This window comes from Temnothorax americanus, unplaced genomic scaffold, assembly GCF_048541705.1.
Source record: "Temnothorax americanus isolate GAGA-0224 unplaced genomic scaffold, ASM4854170v1 Scaffold2, whole genome shotgun sequence".
Classification (NCBI taxonomy): domain Eukaryota; kingdom Metazoa; phylum Arthropoda; class Insecta; order Hymenoptera; family Formicidae; genus Temnothorax; species Temnothorax americanus.
This window is the reverse complement of record NW_027509338.1, coordinates 5,690,189-5,707,247: the sequence shown is the minus strand read 5'-3', so window position 1 is coordinate 5,707,247 and position 17,059 is coordinate 5,690,189. Positions and strand designations below refer to the sequence as shown.

The 17,059-nt window shown below is 29.9% G+C and overlaps 1 protein-coding gene and 1 long non-coding RNA gene across 4 annotated transcripts in view; one reads left to right on the top strand and one right to left on the bottom strand.

Annotated features, from left to right (window-relative positions):
• Positions 1–17,059, bottom strand: part of LOC143896896 (uncharacterized) — a 214,793-nt gene that overhangs the window by 162,882 nt on the left and 34,852 nt on the right. The gene's annotated exons all lie outside the window — the stretch shown is intronic.
• Positions 7,894–15,616, top strand: LOC143896891 (organic solute transporter alpha-like protein). The gene is made up of 6 exons (XM_077405047.1): positions 7,894–8,134; positions 10,670–10,865; positions 12,110–12,341; positions 13,229–13,385; positions 14,073–14,213; positions 15,332–15,616. Exons 1-6 carry the CDS (start codon positions 8,047–8,049, stop codon positions 15,523–15,525), a joined length of 1,008 nt encoding a protein of 335 aa, XP_077261173.1. The 5' UTR covers positions 7,894–8,046; the 3' UTR covers positions 15,526–15,616.

Genomic DNA, 17,059 nt, shown 5'->3' with positions numbered 1-17,059 from the left:
ATTGGTGACATTCATGCCTCTATTCTGATACACGTATCGATCTTTAAAGAGAATAAATGAGCCAAAACGACGATGAAAAAGCAAGCAGGTTGGAAGATATCTTTTAAAGTATTATTGCTCTTTTCACATGGAAAGATTCTCAAAAAATATGGCTTCAGTTTTGTATACAGAAAGATTCTTATTCTGTAGAAAGGTAGAAAAAAAGGTTGTGGGCCTCTAAATTGGAAAGATTGAAAAGCTACTATAATTCCTGCAGAAATCCCACTTTATGGTAAACAAGAGATGTAAGCAGATTATATATATATATATATATATATATGACATTCCATAATTCTTCCTCCCGCAATGAAGAACGGTAAATATAAGTAAAAGGCAAGAAAAATAAATATTGGGTGAGTTAATCCACATGGAAAAAGAAAAGAAACGAACAATTAATAAAGTACACGAAAAAATTGCTAATATGAATTTGCAAATAGATACTATACTTTTAGTTATCCACGTTTTTTAAGCGTTGGAGGATTAGGAAAGTACCGCGTTGCATTTTCTCCTATAAGATTTGTTCACTATTCCACAAAATGTAACGAAGTTATTAACGGAGTTAAACTTAGCAGCTTTCGATGGATATACTCTTAAGTAGCTCGCAGAAGTAATTAGTGTTATATTACAGAGAAGATGAATATCGGCTACCTCTTTGTAAGCTTATCAGCGCGACGAGGCTCTGATACGTCAGTCATTAATAGAGATATGTGCTATTAGGTACTCGTGTTCGCTAATAACTTTCCATTTTGGATGCAGATCGGATTAAATTAAATTTATAAAACTTCACACAAAAAAGAGAAGACATTTAATAAAAGCTAATAGAGATATAGGACCTTAGGATCAAAATGGAATTTAAAGCTTAGTAAATTTTATCATAAAAGCCATAAGTAATACACATAATTTATTTTGGCTTTTATAATACATATAACTTATCAATAACACATAAATATTACGCAAAAATACAAATAATAAAATATTGAAAAAGTGTGGAAAACTGTTTTTTTTTCGATATTTTTGTTAACAAAATGAAAGACATCGAGAACTTATGTTAAAAATCAATGATATAGAGAACTAATTATAGATTTGTTGTCAAATTGCTTTCGCGATGATTGCTTTTGCGACACCCTGCATATATGCAACGCTTTATAACTTTAATGTTCGCAGCAACCACCGCGGCAGATGCGGCCATTCGCCTATGTAAGCCCGCTCTATCCGTCGTATCCAGTCAATTGTCCCAATTCCCGGACGGAAATCGATAACGATGCCCACAAAATTTATTTGCAAATTCGCACTATATCGACACACCCGCAAAAGTGAGCCATTGTCTCGCGCGCTCCGACGAAATTCCGAGGCTGTCAGACTAGAACGACCGAACTCGCGGCGGCTGCCAGTAACGAGCGGAATTTGTCGAATGTGCCGATGATCCAGTTTCCGGTAATTTTTTATAGCTTATGCTTGAGCTTGGCTTTATAACGGTAAAGATCGATAAAATCAGTGGTTAATGAATAAAAATTATCCTGAGAAAAACTTCACAGTGTTCGTCAATGAGTGTTATTATCATCTTTCTCTCATTAAGAGAATAATAATATAATCATTTCCAATTATGTTTCATATCATCATTTACAAAATAAGAATATAATTCAATAAGTAATGATAAAAGTAAACTAACATCAATTACAACGTAACAAATTATAAAAAAATGCAGACAAATTTTTACTTTTCTGTCTTTATCAGCAGGAATGGAGATAAATGGAGTTCCTTAAATCAAAATATATAATTTCATGTCACCGCATGCAAGAAATAAAATTATTATTGATAATAACGTTGAAGTATCGTTGATGCTTGTCAACTCGACATTAAAGAGCGAGAAAGTGGTTGATTCGCGTGAAATCGATACGATTTCAATATTTATCACCTGTGTAAAGGCCACTTTTATACACGTCAAGGCTGGTCGTGTATCTATATGACCGACTTAATATCTCGTCACATCTCTGTGTAAACGCGACAAAATGTCTGCGTTCCGAAAATTAATTACAGCGATAAATCCAGCGCTAAAAATATCTTATTTAATTTTCAATATAAATAAAAGTTTTCGAATATTCGAAGAATTATATACAGTTATACGTAATTATGGAGAACTGTCAGGAATCGCTATGCTAAATTTGTCTTGATTGTAGAAGCACAAAAGGTCAAATGACAATTTAATAATAACAGGAATATACGAAAATTTCGCCCGCGCGCGAAAGCTTATATTATTCGCTTATTCAAAATGTAAACTTATTATGAAATTACAGCATTAAATAACTTCTTTGTGGCGTAATAATAAATATATTTTCCATTAAATATTTATAATTAAAATTAAATTAATTAGTACAAAATTTGCGTTTAAAAGTGTTATGAAATATCATCCAAAAAAATTAAAAAATAAGTAAATTTAAGGCAAAAGAATAATATTCTATAAAAAAAAGAAATAAATACCAGCGCCATTACTCTATTAATCTTTGTAAAAAGAAAGAAAAGAACAAAGAAATTAATATAACAATTGTCTATTAAAAAATAAATTATTCTTCGATAAAACTATATTAAGAATGTAAAATATTATTATTTATTTTTACATGAAATAATTAAAAGACAAACTTTACGCGTTATTTATATATTTATTTTTAAACTCATAGAATTTATGCGTATATGTACGGCATCGTAGAAAGAATAACATTGACAATGATATTACAATCATACAATTTTATAATGATTGATCAAGGAATAACAAAGCTATATTCAATAAAATGTAACATTTATAATTATTAAAAATATAAAGAAAAATATATAATTATAAAAAGCACGAAATATAAATAAGAGTAAAATAAACGGAAGAGAAAATATATGAATAAGAAAGAGATGTGAGAATAAAGGAAAATTATCGCGTATCGTTACATAAAATCGAGTATTAGTATTCAAGAACTTTTTAGGCAGTCAATTGAAGTAAACGATTTGGCAGACTTATTCTACAAACGCATTAGGCGACAGAATGCATAATTTCCAAAAGATTAAACGTGACTTGGATTCAGTATAGGACTTCCCCTAGCATCTATTTTCATTCTCACCATTGTAACTCACATCTTTTTGCTCTAACGTGACTGTTATGGCAATAAGGTTAAGATAAATTTCTTACGAAATTCCCTTCCTTTCACTCGCACAAAAGTTACTCTACATATATTTGTTACATAAAATCCAGTAATTCGAAAAACCTGTTATTTCATTCCTTTTCTTCGTCAGAGATTTCATTGAAACCTGAGAGCATTGACGTCAATAATTATAACGCATATAAATCTGATATAAAAAGATATTAATATCTTATTTATTCCATGTGTTTATTCCCATATATATATATGTTTCGTTATATATGCTGCTTCGCATATAAATCTTTAAATATCTAAAAAAAATAATGATAAATAAATTTTATGCCTTTGATGCGTAAAAAAATTTACTTTCAGTAAATATATTATATCACAGTAAAACATAAAATTGTACGCCATAAATAAATCTTATCATGCTCGGTGCAAGATACGTATATATTTTTCTATAATGTCGTGTAAATAAGTCATATCGTGCATCTTTATTATACCGAAACAAAGTTTGCCGTGTCAATATCAATATGCATTAACGAAGCCAATTTCGCGAACGAACACTTCAACCTTTAAAAAGCTCGCGAACAGCAATACCAGCAGAGAAAGCAATTTCACATGCATGCGCTTAATCTGCACAACGAATCGACCCCTTTCGTCCCACATTCTCACCCAACCCAAGGTCACACATACGAGCCCCGAAAGGTTCTCCGTCTTAAGAAGAGCTTCTTTCGGGCTTGAGTTTTCGAGATTCGTCTATCCGATATTTCAAGTCCTTCGCAATCGATCGCAATCGCTCTTCTCCCCTCCTCTATCTCACCCTTCCGCGAATATCCTACCTAATATCATTCGCGCGTTTAGTTGGGACACAACGGTCTGGTCGACTGGCAGAAAATCGCGTCATGGAAATTAGTTAAAACCGCTGTCGCATTTACCTCTTTCCTTTATTCTTATGGGAGAGCATTTATCAAGCTTCTCCCCTGAGGCGAGATGAGACTTTGCCGATATTGGTCTTTAAGAAAGACATTCCATCCCGTCGTCGTCGCCGCCAAATGACAATCAAAAACTCGAAAGAGAAACGACACGTAGCTGATAGCGAATTAATTAAATTCGGAGAAATCGCTTTTCGAGATTATAAATTAATTTATCATTTCAACACAAAGTATAATCCCCCTCTATAGCCCTCTATCAACAAAAATTAGAATAAGCTAATACTTTCTTATACGTATAAGAAAAAGTAATTCTTATCTTCTTTCTAATTTAAGTTATTTGTTTTTAAATTAAATAAATATTCAGTAATACAAAAATATTTTGTATATACTAACAGTAATAAAGAAATTTAATAATAACATAATGTATTTTAATCTGTATCTTATAATTTAGATGTAATCATTAAAATATAATATATTTTAGTTAATTTTAATCTTAATTTTGTTTCTTTATTTAAATTAAGAGATACTTATTCATCTATTTTATTTTAATAATGTGATTATTAAATATTAATTAATTAATTTTTTATTTAATTAAAAAATACGACGTCGTAGCTAGTTTCAGTTGCGACCCTGAAAAAGAGAAGAAAAAATATTAAACCAGATATGAACCGAAACTGCATCATCGAACAGGCCATCAATCATTTTTTCTGATTTCTAATTTTTTTCCCAATTGCGCTGCATCGACCTTCAAAAATTTTTCACACTATCCACGTGTCGTAACGTACAATTGCTTAAAGGTTTACAATGAAAAAGTCAATGATCTTTTCTGTGGCGATCGTGGCGCAGAAATATGTGCGCTGCGCTAATGAGTCAAAAACCCAAGTTCAAACCCGACGAAAAATCGTCAGTTTTTATTCGATCGCCACCTCTCAAAAGGTAATAGAAATCCACCGAGAGAGTATCTTGCCGTAAGCCGAGATATCATATTCGCACTCGGGACGATAATAAGCAAGCAGATCTTCACTGCTTGGAAAGAATCTGAAGAAAGCCGCCTGCTTTATTGATGTTACAGATGCGTAGCATGCAAACCGGAAAAAATTGTGACATCTTTCGCTTTGTCTCTCTTCGATTTCTCTCAGCCACTCAAAGTTTGTCTTCACAATGTCTCACGAGCTGCTATGTGCTTCGCATGAGTACAAAGTACAATCGATCATTTCAACTATTAAAAAGCGAATCACCTATTGAGAAATCTATAATATAGCAGCTTTTATATACAGTTAAAGAAGAAGACTATTTACTCTGTCAATGCTACTAAAGGATATAAAGAAAATCTTTTAAACAATTGTATTTGCATATCGTATGTACGTAAAGAGATATTTGCTGAAGCTAATTTATTCGCATGCTGCGAAAAACTATAGGAAAGCGTGTCCACCGTCGTGAAATAATATATGTGAAGAGAGATCCTGAGTGGTTATCAAGATTTGAAGAGATACAATTATAATATTCAGAAACACAAAGTAGAAAAATTACGTTAAAAATTATCTAAAAAAAACATATATTTATATTTCATAAATAAAAATATACGCAACAATTTTTATAAAAATAACTGCAAATATATTTCTTATCGAGATAAAGTTGCTTTTAATCTTCCAATAAGGCTGCTGCAAATCTTCGCGAAATCTACAAAATTCAATCCCTTACATAATCCGTTAAGAAATTATTGATTTAAAATTAGAAAGAGAGGGAATCTTATCCCCTACCCTTTATTTAAGTTTAAATTCTTAAGATTCTCCAAATCCCTTAAGTCACTTTGACTCAGTAAACTTCATAAAATAAAATTCAATTTTATATTCCGTTAAAAAATTATTAATGAACAAAAATAGACACATATATATATTATGCTGAGAAAATTTTGGTTTTATATAAAAAAGATATTATTATATTTTGAAAGCACATGAAAATGCTAAATTATTAAAAAGAGATATTCTAATGAAAAAACCTTGATTTCCACAAAATAATAATATAACAATAGAACTGCGATTTCTCCTATACATTTATTCACAATTGTACAATTATGGTTGAAAAATTAATTCAGCGACAGTCGGTAACGGGTATCATTCGAAGATACGTGGACACTTTCTTTCAGACTAGTTAGACTCAGGGAATACCGCTAACCAGTAAGAGTTACTAACGGTAAGTTAGAAAATATTGCGACAAAAATTTTTTTAATTGATAATACGATTGAATTAAATAATTTTATGAACTTACAACTGGTCTTATAAGACATCACGAGTACAATAATTATAATTTAACCCAGAGTTTGCATATAGCAAAATTAAAGTAAAATAAGATTGAAAAACTCCGTAGATAAAATAAGATAAAATAAGATTCAAAAAATTGTAAAAAATCTATTATCTAAGATTAAGTTATCAAATAAGAATGTAAAATAAAACAGTCGAACACTAACATGTTGATTAAAATGATTCGCATTTCCAGTCAAGACAACAATGATTCATAGATTGCACAAGTTGATTACTCTATTTTCCCATGTAAAGTATTGTAGTCAAATCACTTAACAGTTAATTATCATATGATGAGTCATCATTCAACAAATACATTCACATATTGTATATCATTCTCCGGCAAAATAGAAGTAAGTGTTCTAACGAACTTATTTCTAACAAACTTCGGTTTTGATATATTTCTTAGCGTGCCACACGACATAACACATTTTAATATATATATTTAATATTTAATGTTAAATATATATATATATATATATATATATTTATTTAATTTTGTTAATTTTAAATTTAATGCATACACATATAATATGTATTTTATTTGTTACAAAAATCTATATAATAATTTTCTAAAAATATGGTCATGTATATCTATAGCTCAAAGAGCACGTGATACGTAAATTTTCTGTTATACAATTAAAAACAATAAAAATTAGCATCCTACATATAAACTTATAAGTAGGTTAAAAGAAACTGCATTTTAACTATAAGTCAGATATATGTATGTGACATTTTATACAATCGATATCTGCTCCACATTATATATAATATCATTACCGATCGAAGGTCGTGATATGCAGAAACATAATGTAAAAAACTTATAAGCTCTACGCAAAGCAAAACGTATTATTACATTATTTACAGTTATAAAAAATATGCTTTGGTTTTAACATAGTTTCCATTTTTTTAATGCAATTTCTTCTCTGCCCTCGGTTCTTCGTTTAAAACCTCCTTTTATAAATATTCAAAATTTAAAAATTCTACAATCTAAAAAATAATAATATTTCAAATAATTTTCCATTATATTTAATTTTAATTTTGAAATAATCGTAACAATTTTAATCTTTATAATTTTAATAATAAACTTTTATTTTGTATAACTTTAATAATATTAATAATTTCACTAATCATTTCATTTTGTAATTTTTAAATAGTTATTTATAACGGCATATTGTCAGTGCCATTCTCAATTTTGTTTTTATCCATACACAGAGTGTGCTAATATAATTGATAAATTATTATTTAATTTAGTATTTCTTGCAAAACTGTGTTAGAAACTGCAGCAAGAGAATGAGAAAGTTTACGGAAAGGATATTTCTTTTTATTTACTATTTCTTTATCTCTCTCTCTCTCTCTCTCTCTCTCTCTCTCTCTCTCTCTCTCTCTGTTTCTTGCGCGCACGAGAGTATACACTTTTTGCAAGTAATAATTCATTGCAACATCGCAATCCAGTAGTGGCACAGGTAAAAGTGGGGACTCACTCTCACTGTGCACAACCGCGACCGTCTCTCTCCCTCACGAATTCACTCGCGACACTATCGCGAGCGAACGCGCCTTTCGAGTTTATCAAACCCGCGAGTGACAGACAACAGAGTGCTGTGAGACGACAATTCTCTTTGGACAAATTCATTTGGAGCATCTGCAATCATGGGCACTCCCATAGAGAACTTCGCCGTTCACGCGGATGTTACCTGCAACCCAAATAACGTGCCTTCCGCTATCGAACTCGTAGAAAGTGAGTCTCGACAACATCTGGATAACGGTGTAATTCCGCCGATAAAGTCCGTTGTTAACAGAATTGGGATTTTCTCTTTTAAAAGAAAAATGAAAGATACAAGGTCAGGTGGAATAATTAATATCTTCAGAATAAATAAAGAGAAAATAAATAATTTTAATGTAATAGTAATATTTCTTACTAATAATATTTTTAATATTTGTTTAATAATTATAATCTCGTTTGTATATTATGCACTAGTAATTATAAATTGGAACAATTAATCAATTATTAAATTTAAAAAAATTATTTTAAAGGTAACTATTATAAGAATATATATATAAAGCAAGTTAATTTTTAAATAATAAATAATTCCGCGGTTATTATGATATTATTAAATTGCGAAAGATTTTCTATTTTTGGAATGTTTTTGTGATATTTATAGACTTTATCATTCAATAATTGTGATATCTCAATTACCCGATAACCTCGATTTACTTGTTATCAATTCCCATATTATTCCCAAAATATCAGTTCTAACTTTGTAGTAGTTAAAAGTTTGAGCTCGCTACACCTCACCGTTATGGCTAATGATAGTAGAAAGTGAGTTACGTATATCAAAAGCAGCTGGTATTCCGAGTTTTGTGCAACAGAGATACTGCACAATAGAGATACCAGTATATGCATTACAAATTACAGTCGGTATACCACAAATTCCAAGAATTGCTTCTATTTTAAGATTTCGAGTAAAATAACTCTCACACGAGTCCGGTATTTTTTAGTACAATTTACGCGTATGGAAATATACTATATTTAATGCACGGCCGTTCTGTTTTACGAAAGCGAATTTATCGCAATGCAGTGTAGATACGCTTACACTGAGCGACGTAAGCGCATTGGTGAAAGTTATACGAGACCTTATTCGCGCGAGTTGAAAATCCTCGAAAATTCTCGGACGTAACTTATGCGAAGAATATTACTCGTTACTTTTACGCGCACGTACACGAGTATATCAAAATATTTATAGACTTAAGAGCAGATAAATAGAGAGAGAGGGGGGAGGGGCATCAAGTGTTCATTCTGTTTTCGATTATAAAAGTACTGCATAAAGATATATCATTACAGTAAGCATTATACAAGAAATTCAAACACAACAATTACAAGAAAACATAAATAATACGTGTAAATAAAATTGGTTTATTTCACGCGACAAAAACGTTTCTCCAGACGAAAAATAATTTGAACAATTACATTCACACGAACTACGTGAATGTTTCATGCACAATTGTATAATTTATATTCATGACACACGTTTATTGAACGAACTAGTTAAACAAAAGTTAAGCGTGACGGCAAACTTTTGATAAGCATCGCGATTTTACAATTCATATCATACGACTATATAACTCTTTTCATACATATGTACCTACTCTTTAAAGTATATATGACCAATTATGTAACTTTTTGTTTGTTTGTACTATTGTATATTTGTGCTTTTATTTGTAAGAAAGGTGTAAGTTCTTTGTGTCAAGGTAATAAATTTTAATATGGAATATATATTATCGGAGAGAATATAGAGAGCGACAACTCAACACACAACTAACCATTTGTTTGCTCCGGAGACAACTGTGACTTTTCCTCGTTCATATTGTTTTCGTTAAATCGCTTGATCATGCTCAGATGCTTTCGGGCCTCGTTTTATACTGTATAATATGACCTATACAGTACATTACCCACATATTTAATTTTCGACACTTTCCAATATGCTCTAATCTATTTGTTTCTTGTCTTCTTTAGATAACTGCTTCTTGGTATAAATCTTACGAGAGAATCTCCTTCCAAGATATGCGATAACACCGAAAAAATTAATGTGATAACAATACCATAAAAATTGAAATTAGAAGAAACATGTCTACTTTAAAATGTTACATCATAAACTGTTTTCAATCTATAGCAAATTATCTGTGTAGTGCTTTGATTCTCATTAATTTTCTAACTTACGCAATATTGATAAAACCGTAATTAATTAATTATGAGAAACTTAAATATATTTATCATTTCTATCATCATCTCTATATCATATTTACCGATAAGATAAGTTAGCAAATAAAAATAAACGATAATGGCTTTTAATACGCTGAAAGCGTGCATCATCACATATGTATATATATATATATATATATATATATATATATATATATATAGAGAGAGAGAGAGAGAGAGAGAAAGAGAGAGAGAAAGATAAATTATTGACATGAGAATATTTTGTACTCAGATTTCGATATTCAAGTAACTTTATTTTCTTAACAAAAACAAAATTGAAAATAATAATTTTAGCATAATTAAAAAAAAATTATTATATCAATATTTTTATAAATCATACTATATACATCTAAATTTTTATAAATCACACTATTAATTTATAAATAAAAAATTAATTAGAAATAATAATCACTATTGCTAAATTTTTAAATAAAAAATATAAATTCTCAATTATCCTTATAAAATTTTATAAAAACAACAGTTAATTTTCTTTAATCGTTGTGTATTTTGCAGGTTTGGATGCAATAGGTACTGCATTGCTAAGCGTCGGTTCGATAATCTTGGTCCTCACAATATACTTCTCTGCTGATGCTTGTCGCAATATCTTCTCCCAAAAAGCATCGGAATCTTATAAAACAAATGCCGTTATAATCCTATTGGTATACCCTGTCGCAAGCGTTTGCAGTCTAATGGCGATTGCGATACCAAGGTAAAAAATAAAGACTTATTGCAATTATTTAACAATATCAAGATAACGAGAAAAACTTGCCACCAGCGAAGTGTAAAATAAAAGCATAAGCGTTATGCCATTTTTGTTTTTACTTCATATTTTACGTTCACTTTAGATTTATAATTCAAGACAGAATTCTCTATTTGTAATTTTACGTATATGTATTACACATACGTATTATTAACAAAATATTTCATCGTTGAACTTCATAATATACAATAACTTATACAATATACCAATTTTTTTAACGAAGATATTTGTAGTAAGATCATAGATATTTGTTTGTTTGTTTGTTTTGATATTGAAAAGTCACTTTTGTCAATTGCCTTTTTCGATTCAATTAGTCGTAGATAATTGTTATATGCATTATTACAATACATGTGATCAGTATCGTAAATCACTGTATAAACTCGTTATTTTCCGTAGAAAAATTCTTAAAAACAGATTTTTTTAACACTTGTTTAAAAATAATAAAAAAAAACTCGGAAAATTGGAGTATTTAAGTAAAAGATGAATTTCAATGCTCCAATAAAAAACTAAGTAAATAACTTAAACATTTTAAGAAAGATGAAGAAAAAAGAAATACGATAAAGAGTTATACATACAATATTAGAATATACGATATGCAAAATTATAAATAGAATTATATTGTAAATTATATAAATCGTTTAAAGGGAATTTTTTTATTCAAATTTCCATGATAATCTTTTCTTAAACTTCGCGTTACTCTTTTATTTATCAACAAAAGTTATCATCAGTCTGACGCATCACTTTGTCTTATTGTTAGTGTCTGGCAATGCTGATAAATGCTTATAAATTATGTTTTTGCATTTGATAACGATAATGCCTTCCGAAATAAAGTTTTAATAGCCTTTTGTGTTTCATACGTTAAACATTGATTAATGACTCGCTTAAAAACGTTATCTCACTTGCACCAAGAATCTTATTTAAATTTTTTTTCTCCTCCGTTACTATTAATTTATATCATATATGTTATTAAATAATAACATCTTATGTCCTATATTTACAATTAATTATATAAAAAATTGATAAAAATAGATGTTATTAATTGTGTTTCCAAATTTTATCATTTATGCAATTTCAAGGCAATTTTAAATTGTCAATCAATAATGATAATTTCCCCGGAATCTCATCACTTTAACACTTGTTCGTTTGTTTCGCGAAACTTGCCGGAATAATGACGTTTCTTTGACTTTCGACAGAGGCCAGTTACTATCGGAGGCGGTAACTCAGATTTTCTTAATGATTTCGATGTATCGCCTCTATCTTCTCCTCTTGGACGTTGGTCGCCGGAAGACGAGCGAGACGCCAACATTGATGCTACGAGTTGGACCCTGTTGCTGCTGGCCCTGTCTGCCCTTTCCAAACCTTCAAATGACCGACGCCAATTTGTCTTGGATAGGAATTCTGGCCCTTCAGCTTCCTATCGCCCAGGTAAAAAAGAGATCTCCCTCCATCTCCTTCACGCTTCGATTATCGCTTCACTTATTATGCTATGCTAAATAACTGTTTTAATTACCGGGCAAAATGATTAAAATTTATAAATACAATTGTTGCTTTTACTATATGTATAGCATTAATTTAAACTTTCTCAATATAAAGAGCAACTAAAATATAGCCAAACCTATTGCATTTATTGTTTTAGTCGCAATAATTATATTTAAATTAATTTAAATTGATTACATTAATTTGATTTCTTCTTCGCTAAAACTTTTGCTCTCACCATTGTAGCAAATATGGCTTCTGATTCTGATATACGGAACAGATTAATTCAAGTATCTCTCTCTTTAATCTCTTTTTCTAGAATACAGTATAACAATTTTTAAATAGAATACATAAAATTGTGGGATACATAAATTTTCATAATTTCTATGATTCTCATCAATCATAGATTACATAGTATATGACTGATTAATTACTTCAGTTAACAAGTAAAATAAGATTCGGCTTGTTGCTATCACGAAATTATCTGGTAAACATATTCGTAAACCATTAATTTATTTGCTTACAGCGATCGATTTGGTATTAACGGATAGCATTTACCATTAATTTACGTCAGTTGCCTTGCAGGCAGAATTAGGAAATGCGTAACCTCGAGAGGAGAGAGGCAAAAACGCACTTCAATATATTATTCAGTATATCAGTATATTCATATATGAGTTTCCAATTCCGACTCTTCGCGCTAATTAAATCCATTAACGAATAGCAGACGTGTTAAATGAAATGGTGGAATGAATTTTTTTTTTCATTTTCGAAGTACACACACACATAAGTACTAAAAATCTTTGAAACTTTAGTGTAAGAAATGTTCGTATTTTCAGAGTCTTCTTTACTTCATATTGCTCTATATGGAAGCTGAGGATCCAATGCTTGCCACGCAATACGTCACGTTCCTTCAGCCGATCATGATAATCAGTATACTTCTAGGAATATACAGTTTAACCATCGCTACAAAAACTTTACACGCAGCAGTCCCAGGTAATGAGTATGCATGCTTATTCAAGGTTTCTTTCCCTATACATTTTACGGAAGATTTACCTGCAGTATATATCAATCTATTTCTCAATATTTATACCTCTCTATAAACATACAATCAAGACTTGATCAATATTTTATTTTTTCTTGTAAAACTTTCTTAAAAGTTAAAGATGTAACAGTATTTACGTTAGTAAATCAAATGTTTTATTTATTACAATCTTAATATCATTCTATTTATTGCAATATATTTGTCATAATGAAAAGATGCTCTTCTTCTTCTGAAAGAAGAAAAAAAAAGAAGAAAAAATGCTTGAACTAAAAAAATAATATTTTTATATTTTATTAATACGTTTATTTTATAATAATTTTACCTAATTTTAACTTTATATTATATGTGTACATATAATACTTCTGATAATTTTATTTCATTTTTATGCCGTTGATAAAGTTCAATTAGTATTTATTTCTCGAAGAAATTTTCAACACATCTTGATCACAATTTGTATGTCTGTTGAAGTATAAATTTACCGTTATATTAAGTCCAACACACACATATTTGTCGAACAATAATAATTATCCTGGGATGATCGCTGAGCGTCGCAGGAATAAGTAATTTTTCGAGAAATTGCTCATGCTACATTAATAAGAATGAAAGTTTCTGATCGATATCGTCCGTTTCCGTTTCAGAGGCCAAGCTACATTATAAGACGATGGTGTTACAATTGGTAATGTTGTTCTCTAAGCTGCAGACCGGTATTATCAGAGCCTTGCCCGCCGCGGGCGTATTTCCGTGCAATTCTCCCCTCACTCCGACAGTTTACGCCAACGGTAATATATATATGTTACAATTTTTGTTCTGTTTCTGTTTTATTCATTTCTGCTCATTTCCGCTCTATCCAAAATCAACGATTAAAACTGATTAAAAATGAAATTATAAATTATAAATATAAAGATAAATATCGCAGCTCACCGCAGGTGCCATGAGAAAAATCTTACTATCACATTATTATTAAATAAGATATCCATAATTATTCATATTTAATTATTTATTTACTTATTTGATTGACCTATAAATTTTTTTTAATAAACCTGTTCTAGATTGCCAGAAACTTACGAGGTGCAAATTAAACAACATTTCTAAACATGTTTAATTATAATGTATTTCGTTTTATAAATAAGACATTTCGTATTAACCATGACGAGACGGGCAATTAATAAATTATTTAACATCTTGATTCGGGATAGATAAGCTGCTGGAATCATATAGCTATTCATACACTATCGACCGTATTTATTATTTAATTTACTACTACACTATAACGTTCTTGACCGATAAAAGAACGATAATTTTACGGTCCGGTAGTTTCTTCAAACAGCATGATAAGATCATTCAACTTTGAATTTAGAATACGTCTCTTCTTTTTACTGCTCCATGGACCTACGACCTACTGTAACAAAGAAACTCGTTTCACTGAAAAAAGAGACGTCACGCAGCATCCGCGAGCACCATAAAAATTCACCCGTTACACGTGCTACGAATAAATATTTCAAACTAACATGAGCCAGCATATCATTTGTGTCAAAAAAGGTCTCTTTTAGTGTATGTTTCAGTGATATTTGTAGTGTAGTGTTTGTATAATTTTTTACATTATTATATATTAATATTTTGTTTTTTATTAATATCGACAAAATTATTATATTAATTCCATTAAAAACCATATCAGTTTCAAGTGTAATTTTAAAAAGCGCATTTCCAAATTATTTCACAAATCCACTTTTCTTTTTAACATGTATTATATTTAAAAACATATATAGATTTTTAGAATAATTATAAGATTAATATCGTTATTCACAATCTTAATAAATGCTTCCATTAATAATAGATTAATTTAAACGTTGATACAATTGATAATATCGCTTCATAATTTTCCTGTTCTCGATTTCAGTGACAAACAACGCGCTGATATTAATCGAGATGATGATTCTTTGCTACGCCGCGCGGCACGTATATTACGTTGATCTGGAGAAGAATCAAGAAACAGACGCTACGGATAGAGCGCCGAGGACGTCAGGTCAGGTAGACGCGACGAATAGCAATGACGGTAACAAACAGCTTCCAGCAACAGTGATGACCGCATGAGATTTGACGATTCATCGAAGATGTTATTTATTTGGGAAGACTTTCATCGCGAGAAATTTACATTTCCCGAAGGCACGCTTGACATATAACGGAGAAAGATAATAGAAACTCAAGATAATAGGTAATACTCATCGAGTAAAAATAACTCGAAGTTCCAAGCTCTTATTATATTATTATAGATAGCTTGATAAGATCGGCACTCGTACAGAGATAGAACTGATCTGCACATTTTAACGATTCGAGACTGATATTCTCTAACCAATTATGTATAAAAGAGATATTATGCACTCTTTCCGTTTTTCATTTTTTATCCTTTTAATCTTCCTTGCTTAATGATGCTGATCATAATTTTTGGAATGTATTAGAAATAAGTCCTACGGATAATTTATTAGAAATAAATTATAGGGATAATATATTAGGAATAAGTAGGGACAATGTACGAGTGTGAAACTAAAATCATGAAAAGTATAGATCTAGATTCTCTCGTTTGAAATGTAGTTCTTTGTAAATAGCAATTTGTATAAGATTATATATAGTAACATATTAAGAATATACGAGCAATTGTACATGTATATTTCATCATATAATTGAAGATTTTTATTTCTTAAGACTCAAATTTAAGTTATAATTAAAAAAGTAAAATTTTAATTGTACAAAGTGTATTCTTTGAAATATTTTCTGAAAAATTTAAGAAAATAAAAAAATGTAAATGTTGGTTGAACATAAAAATAAAATTGCAAGAATTATATGTTATCAAGAATTATGTGTATAAATTCCCTTTTTAAAATCGATACTTTCGCGTAAGAGTAACAAGGAAAAAAAAGATGATGATGTACGTTCCGTTCCTATTTATACTTATCCAAGGTGTCATCGCTTTCTCTGTATACTTGAAGAGGCACGTTAATATTCCGATAACATGTTTCCACGAAATATATCAAGTATCTTTGTCGTAGCGACCCTTCTCTTCCAGGGAGATGAACGTCCTATAGATAAGGACTTACATAAAGCCTGCTCTTCTGGCTTGTTACTCTGTCCTTCGATTTACTTACATCACTCTTCGCTCATTTTTTGTAAAATGTTGTCAAATTTTATATTTGAAACTATATATATCTTTCTGACATTTTCCCAAAGCTTAATAAATTGGTTTCTCATCTCGAGAGAATTTCATATTAAACTTAATATTGTCTAACACGTGTTATCAGTATAATTTGTCATTTTATGCAAGAAACGTGTATGATGTGCATGAAAAAAGAATAAAGGTACGATGAATACAATCTTAATATTAATATAGAAATTATTTATATATTTCCATAAATAAATAATTTAATTTATTATTAAGTTAATATTTTATATTATTAGAATATATATACATAGATAAATGTTAATATTAAATGTATTAAAGGGTTTAACAAGTATACATCGGTTGCAGGATATCAGCACCAACCAGACATCAGAATAACGAAATTATCAAACTGAAAGAGTTACAGAGACAAACTGCTACGCAGTTTTCATCCCTTTCACCGCCATTCTTCCA

Excerpts from the sequence above, each read along its gene's own strand:
- LOC143896891 (XM_077405047.1), top strand. The coding sequence starts at position 8,047 with ATGGGCACTCCCATAGAGAACTTCGCCGTTCACGCGGATGTTACCTGC. Across the intron at positions 13,386-14,072 it reads TTTACACGCAGCAGTCCCAG|AGGCCAAGCTACATTATAAG; the intron begins GTAATGAGTATG and ends TTTCCGTTTCAG. Across the intron at positions 14,214-15,331 it reads TCCGACAGTTTACGCCAACG|TGACAAACAACGCGCTGATA; the intron begins GTAATATATATA and ends TCTCGATTTCAG.